Raw genomic sequence first — 7957 nt, forward strand, 5'->3', positions numbered from 1 at the left:
AGTATATCATTTATCCTAACATTTATGAAAATAAATTTTTAAAATTACAAAAGGTAGAAATTCATAAATAAATAAATAATAAGTAGGATTAAGAAAGTAGAATCCAATTTTAATGGCCACTTTCTCTTCAGTTTATCTCTTTGCAGTCGATGTCATCTCCCTGGCTATTTTAAATTATGACACTGATTAGTGTGTATTCATGTCAAATCTGCAGATCTTTCTTCTCGAGAATTTTCTCACGTATCCCACACAGATAGTCAACTAATTACTGGTCAAATCTCATTGCTGCAACCATTGAAAGCAGTACTTGCGTTATCTCTTTTTAGTTGGAGTTGATGTTATACAACACTTGCACTTTTTTTGTTCTAATTTCTGTCCATTCTTTAATGGCCGATTTTGGCGAAATACGTTCCCTTTCGACATAGCAACAAAGATCTTGAATGGGATTATAAGTAGCCAACGGATATTGGCTTTCACAAAGTCTATCACTTTTAATTAATGTATGCAGATTCCCCTCAAAGTGCTACGAATTAAGTGTTCCTTCATGACCTTGCAATCAGCAGAACGAGGGTACTTCTTCAATTCTCCAATTTTTGAATATGGTATCTTCTTTGATACAAAATATCATTTTTCGATTGTTGGAAAATATGTTCCATGAACACAAAATATATGAAGAAGAACATAGCGATGGAGATTTGATTATATGAACAACAAATACAAATTTGAGGCTTGAAACACACATGAAATACTTTTTCTAAAAATAACATTCGCTTCCTCTCGTCGGCGAGATTGCTATGGAATTGTACACAAATAGTTTTAGTAGATATGATAAGACTTGAAATTTCTGCACTAACCAAATATTGAAGATAATCATATTAAAAAATAAGAACTTGAAACTTGATCTCTTGGAGAAGAAAGAATTTCTTAGGGAAAAGCTGTAAAGATAGACTCTTTACAAGTTGTTGGTTTTTTTCTGAAAACATACATTAAAATCCACAGAAGTTGGAAATAAATAGAAAGAAGAGAAAATAGTTGAAACTCAATGAAAGGATACCATCTTTCACCTAAAAAATATTTCTTTGTAAAAGACACAATCTTTTATTTAAAAGACACGTTTTCATTAAAATACTTATAATTAATTTAAACAGTATCCAACAATACCCTCCCTCTTTTTTCTGTAGAAATAACCTCAATTCAGAACTTTCCTTTAGCTGTTTCTATTGGCTTTCTCAATTCTTCTCCTTGATTAGTAACCTCAATTCATGTCCCAAAAGACGATTTGGAAACAAATAAACATGCTTAAATAAACTAATAAGAAAAAAAATAGACATCCCTGGATAATCTAATTACTGAGATGTACACTGATTTGTATAAGCTTGAGTCTATTGCATTATTGTGCTTTGATATATAGCTTTTCCATTTCTTGATATACAATTAGTGAAGAACTGGCAAGCTTAAGATAATATATATACAAGCGATCTGATAGGGCTCTGAGTTAACCGGTTTGTTGCAGAGGCTGCAGGCAGATGGACCTTGTACATTTTATGGTTCAACTCAACGGTATTTTCAACACCTACAGATAGATATACATTTGAATTTAATTAATAAAATGTCAACAAATAATAAATTCTGAACCCATAATTTTTTAAGTGTACCACTTAAAAGTTGAACCCATCAAATTAATATCTGTTTGGCTCTGCGCGGCTGATGAGAAGTGAGAATCTTGCTCACCATAAACTTTTCCATCCACCTCTCAGAATTTAGCCTTTGGAAGCCTATAAGCAATTAGGAACTGCTTTCTATACCTCAGCAATCATCTACTCTTCTGTTTTGATCTGATACAAATACAACCAGGGAAAGGATTTGCATAGAAATTTTCTTCCATTTTTGGAGATTGCCCAACAACTCTACCATTTGGTGCCCCTGTCCTGTTTACATGTAAGCCCCTGACTTGAGTTGCAAATTCTTTCCAAGTCAGCTTCTTGTTTTCCATTTCATCAATAAGTCTAACAAAATTTTCCCTGAAACAAGCCTAGCATGTCAAAGAAAGAAGCGACCAAAACTATTTAACTAGTATAACACAAGCAATAAAGAGAGCAAATGCTAGAAAATTGAACATTGATGATTTTACTTGTCAGGATTAATGGTCTTCCAAAAGCCTTTGAATACACGGTGACCACGAATTGCTTTGGCCATATTCCCGTCATAGGTGTAGAAGAAAACGTCAGCGTGAAGAGCTATGATATAATCCAATGCAGCTAGCTGATTATGCCTTTGCATAAAAGGTTTCAACTCTTGCTCTGTTGCCAAATTGGAATGGTAATATATATTTGGATACTTTTCTTGAAGAGCGTTTAATCCATGTTGGCCAAAAATCTCTCCAGCAACTATGCAGATTTTAGTGTTGGATGGATATCCCATCGCCTCTAGGAAAATGGCAGCTTCTCGAGGTGTCATGGGACAAACCCCGAGAAGCCTCTTTTTAGTCCCATTTATCCGTTTCTCTTTCCAATGCTTAGTTTTATACCTTAATTTTCGAAGCTCCTCTGCTTCATTTCTGGTAAGATTGTGATTGCAGCCTGTGAATGCCAACATATCTTTCTCATATCTGTACGTCATTATTGTATGCAACTTAATGTCTTGTCATTAATACAATAATGACTGATAGTGCCTATGTAAGAAATAATTTTGGGGAGTGTATTTGATTTTTCATGTACCTTAAATGCAGAGCTATATATGGTTCACCATTTTCCTTGAGCCTGCTTACTAACTTTGCTCCAAGTTGTTCGATTTTCTCAGTAAAACGAATGGCTTCATACATGGCATGGCATCGTAGTTTTTGGATTGAATGAGAGATGCCATTGTTAGCTAGTCGCGAATCAGTGTGAGTGAATTCTATTACTTTGTGTCTCTGCAATATCTTCAGAATATCTCTACTATAGTAACTGGGCTGCACTAACAGTAACATACAAAAATGTAGATATGATCAGACAAGCAGACTCTGACATTTTAATTTGAGGATATATATAAATAAATATAAGCACATGCCTTTGACCAAGAAACAGGTGCCTTCACGAAAGGTTTCACATTTGCAACACTTGGAGGAAGAGACTCCAATACTTCAATATCATCTTCCAAAGCTTTTCTGAAATGCTGCCAGTCAAAGATATCTTTGAATTCACTGTAAAATAGATCATTAATTATTAAAATTGGTGACATAAGATGCACTTATTTTTCAACTTATTTCAAATAATTAAATGCAGGGAGGATGAATGTATATTTATTTGAACCTAGGATCTGTCCAAAAGGATTTGTGATCTAACAAAGGAAGAACCAAGCTGGCATTCATTAGTTTTGCTACTGCTACCATATCGCTTATCTGCATCAAAGTTAAGTAAAAGTTTTAATAATCAATCATTTTTCACATATAGGATCGGACTGGAAACAGAAAAGGGGAAAAGACAGTCTGACCATTTAAGCCTGGACATGGAGTGGCTAGTCGGCTAGTTTAATTCCACTAAATGACCCTTTGCTAATTTGAGTTATTTTGGTACACGTAATTCAAGTAGTTCATATACCATATTGATACATTTCATATATCATACTGATATAATTTGTAAACAAATAAAATAGAGAATTTTTGGTTGGAAATTGTATCATTGTTATATAAAATATACATTTTTTTCATATGATGTACATAGAATTTGTATCATTTGTTGTATAAAATATGCATATATATAAGATGCATATAAAAATTGAATATTTATAATATAGAATATATATTTGTGTAAGAGATGTATCGAAATTGTATCAGTATGTATGTCTAAAAAATAAAATTAAAATTTAATGACCATTTTCGTGTCAATAATTTTAACCGAAATGTTATTTGTAACCCTTTTCCAAAGGAAAAATGGAACCTGCCAAGTAGTCCAACCTTTGGTTCAATAAAATTTACCTATTCCATGAATGCATGAAAAAATTTCATTTAGCTCAGAAAATTCTAAGCTATTTATCCTCTGACAAAACTCATATTACAATACAGGAGTACTCAATATTCCCTACGTTATTTATTTATTACTTTTCTATTATTTCGAAAATAGATTTTTAGTAATTTTAATTGTCACTTTTAACATATCATGAAAAAAATAAATATTTTTATTTCTTCATATTTTATCCTTATTAAACATTAATTACTTATTCTTCAAATTATATTTTAATACATAATTACATCAATTAAGGATAGTAGTATGTAAAATAATTATGTCAATCATTATTTTCTTAATGGATGTATCAAGTCCAAATATAACAACTAAAAGTGAACCATGAGAGTATTTAGCAATTTAAACTTTACATTCCTTTTCACTTCAAAGATTATCTTAATAAAGTTGAATATTTGGTAAAGTTCTTAGCCCTTAGGCATGCATGATGTTATTTCACTTGATTTGATAGTTCTTGCTTTCCAGAACTGACTCCAACGTTGCTGCTTATGGGCGTTTGGTATTCGATTTGATATTTTCAAATTTCAAGTTCAGTAATTTGATAATCGGTATTTGAAAGTAGATGTCATATACCATACTGATAAACATCAGTATGGTAATTTGGTAATCGGTAAATTAAACTTCGGTTCGGTGCAGTTTTTGGTAATACTATATTAAAGTTGCAAATATCCAAATGTACGTTTAAACTTCAAAGAGTATATTTAAAAGAAACTCTATTTAGTACTCCTTTTGTTGCTTTTTATGAATATATTACAAAAGTCCAAGAGATTCTTTGGGATTGACTAATACTATTGTCTATTGAGTTAATTAGACATATCGTATAATATATATATATATATATATATATATATATATTTATATATATGTGTGTATAAAAATTTGATATTCGGTAAATACCGAATACCAAACGGTATTAATATTTTTTTATCAAACTTAATCCCGAATAACAGAATATTAAAATATTACTCTCAAATACCATACCAAATACCGAATTACCGACTACCAATTACCAAATTTTTTGATTCGGTTCGGTAATTCGGTATTTTATGCCCTGCCCTACTTATTATATAGGATAACCACTCGTGATTATCTGTTTGGATGCACATATAAATTTTGCTTTTAAGTTAAAACTTAAGGAATTTTAACTTATGATTTTTGGTCTATTTTTGTGTTTTAGATGTAAAAATTATTTTTATTTTATGTAAATCATAAAAAATACTTAAAAACACTTAAAATAAGTCAATTCAAACAAACTTTAGTAAAAATCATATGCTATAGCGCAAACAAACACCAGCAAGGTTTAAGAGCACCAACAAAAAAACCCTAAAGTTTAATTTATATCTACTTATTATATAAGGAATTCTTATAAGCTCCGTTAGGTAAGGTTACAATAGGTTAGCTATTTCCATTTTTCTTGATTCATCATGTTCAATTTGGATAATTATCACCCAATAGTCCAATTATATCAGAACTCATATCCAATAATATAACTAGCTAGAGGCTCACGCACACAACACACGTCAAGTGACCTAACAAAAAATTACTCTTAAAATAAAACCCTATTAAACCAAAAGTCTTACCCCGGTTCTCATTTGGTTAAGTCCTCCATTTGCATGAGCTAAAATATAACCATTGCTCGTACTTTTGTCTCCTGAGAAATAAATGTTTGCACTTAATGAAAAATACAGCATAAATCAAAAGGTGTAAAAAAAAAAATCTAATTATCAAGTGTTAAGTGTACATACTTATCTTTTTACTTGATCGATCTACACATTTGTAATACTTATCACTTCCGTGGTTTGCCCAAATTTCACTACTCTGGGAAGATACGAACCAGGAAAGGCCATGATTAGGACGATATCATTCATGACATTGAACATACATTAGTTCTACAAAGGCTCAAATACTCCATAATGTTCGAAACCGATAAATCCTGGGTTGTGGTAGTTGAATACCGAATTTGAACCATACTGTTCAAATCCTGGATTCGCCTTCGCCTCATCATGTAAGCAAAGTTGGCCTCATCATGTAAGCAAAGTTGGTCAAACTTTGATGCGAACCAAAAAATTAAATTTAAGGGTAAATAAAAAAAAAAAGAAAACTAAATTTGGGAGACATTTAGATTATAGTCATGCACAAATATAAAAGAAAAAGAGACATTGAGATTATAGTCATGCAAATATAAAAGAAAAAGAACCTGTGCATGCATAAGGTGACGTGGAAGTTGTAAGAAATCACGGGAAGTATTCATGGTGGCATTAACTCTAAGAAATATGTGTATGAGAATAATCTTCACAAACATGGTGGAAACCATAAGTAACATTAATGCAGCAAAAATCCAACGGCTCAGGTATCTTCCTGGTCTCATTAGGGATATAACCAACGTTCTTCTATGTTGATGATGATGCTGCCCAATATTAACTTTCCCAATACCATTTTCCTCCGCATATTCGATGAAATCTATCGGTCTCCGACGAGTCGTGATGGTGCCCCCAGCCAATGGGGAATTGCTCATTTCTCTTAATTATCTTTTATTGATATTGGAAAAACTGAAAATGTTAGGGAAAATATGGTGATTAGTGGAAGAGGGACATGATAATGGGGAGGAGATAGATAAGCCTCGAAGGGACGTTAAGGGCATCCTCCTCATTCCCATGTTTAATAGAACTCTGCCGTTATTGCCCATTTCCACTTTTGTTTCTTTTCTAAATTTATGAGTAATGGCTCCGTTTTATTAGGCAAAGCACCCAATGTGAAATTCCAATAAGCGATATTTACGAATTAATGTTGAGTAGTGGGGTAATTAGTTTTTTCTTTTTCCTTTTTTCATTAGATTAAATTTCTTCGAAGAGGGGGAAGATTGAAAGTTAAACAAGACACGTAAATAGAAAGAGACAGAAAAGAAAAAAGAATACCACCAACACATTGATCAGAAATCGAAGGAAAACCCTCTGACGTGAGAAAAATAATATTAGCCCTCTTAGCATATTCTTGGCTAATCCTCCACTCAGAATCGCACTCCTTTTCAAAATAGTTGTTACATATCAAAGGGTTCTCCTTTACAAGAGAGTAGATTAATATGCAAAATTTTTGGGAAACTAACACTCTGTTTGGATGGTGGTTTGCCATGGTTTTATAATGTATGGTATAGTATGGTATGTTACTGTAGAATATAGTACAATACAATGTTTGGATAGACTATATCTAGAGGCGGAGCCAGCCCTCTTTAGGTGTTCGTCCGAACGCCTTCGATAGAAAAATATACTATTTATACATATTATTTAAATATGATTAAAATTATTTTTTATGTGGTTATAGTAGGTGTTGAATCCCTTCGACTTAGTTTTTTTTTATTATTATACCCCCTTACTGTATCATTCACTACTGTTTAATAATAGTTTATTTGTTACTACTATATCGTAACGGGTAAGTTTACTAAAATACCCCTAATTATTATCAATTTTAAATTTATAATAATTAGGGATATTTTCTTATTAACAACAGATTTTATGATATAGTGAAACTTCATAATCAAGACTGATTTTACTAAGTTTAGTCTCAAAATTATCCTAAACATTGTTGGCTTCTATTTTCTTTTGAAACAATCTTTAAAAAAAAAATATGACGGCCTGACATTTAATATATGATTTTCACACTTAGCATTTCTCAAAGCTTCATCTAGATCATGCATCCTTGAGAATATAATGGTTTCTTTTATCTCAAAATCGGTTATGGCATCAAGCAAATAGTCCTTTTTATTTACCGCATTATGGTATGCCTTTATAAACATTTTGGTCGAGGAACTCAGTTCTTTATGAGGCAATTATAATTATAGGCAACTTGTATGTGCCTGTTTTTCAAACACCAATCCTAACTCAAAAACATATGTGATAGGTAAATATGATAAATATTTTGAGAAAGCAATAAGCAGTTAAGTTTAAAAAAAAACATATATGAGA

General features: G+C 31.7%; 1 protein-coding gene across 3 annotated transcripts; it reads right to left on the bottom strand.

The window, feature by feature from the left end:
* Positions 1-1099: 1099 nt before the first annotated feature.
* On the bottom strand, positions 1100-6784 carry LOC107866231 (O-fucosyltransferase 28-like). Of its 3 annotated transcripts, none has more exons than XR_007053088.1 (9): positions 6196-6784; positions 5744-5816; positions 5579-5649; positions 3291-3379; positions 3049-3181; positions 2718-2950; positions 2132-2608; positions 1656-2021; positions 1100-1573 (listed from the first exon to the last, which is right to left on the bottom strand). XR_007053088.1 is itself a non-coding variant. In XM_016712380.2 (8 exons), exons 1-8 carry the CDS (start codon positions 6511-6513, stop codon positions 1814-1816), a joined length of 1602 nt encoding a protein of 533 aa, XP_016567866.1. In that variant the 5' UTR covers positions 6514-6784; the 3' UTR covers positions 1166-1813. The 3 variants fall into 3 exon arrangements, 1 of the variants encoding a protein (XP_016567866.1); XR_007053087.1 differs by having other exon boundaries at positions 1166-1573; positions 1732-2021; XM_016712380.2 differs by having other exon boundaries at positions 1166-2021.
* Positions 6785-7957: the final 1173 nt, after the last annotated feature.

The sequence above is a fragment of the Capsicum annuum genome, chromosome 3 (genome assembly GCF_002878395.1).
Source record: "Capsicum annuum cultivar UCD-10X-F1 chromosome 3, UCD10Xv1.1, whole genome shotgun sequence".
NCBI classification, from domain to species: Eukaryota; Viridiplantae; Streptophyta; class Magnoliopsida; order Solanales; family Solanaceae; genus Capsicum; species Capsicum annuum.

What these genes read in the sequence shown, in the direction of transcription:
- LOC107866231 (XM_016712380.2), bottom strand. Translation starts at nt 6,513, where the DNA reads ATGAGCAATTCCCCATTGGCTGGGGGCACCATCACGACTCGTCGGAGA. An exon ending in TTAACCAAATGAGAACCGGG is followed by an intron (nt 3,380 to 5,578) that starts GTAAGACTTTTG and finishes ACTTTGATGCAG; the next exon opens with ATAAGCGATATGGTAGCAGT. An exon ending in TCCTTTTGGACAGATCCTAG is followed by an intron (nt 3,182 to 3,290) that starts GTTCAAATAAAT and finishes TCTATTTTACAG; the next exon opens with TGAATTCAAAGATATCTTTG.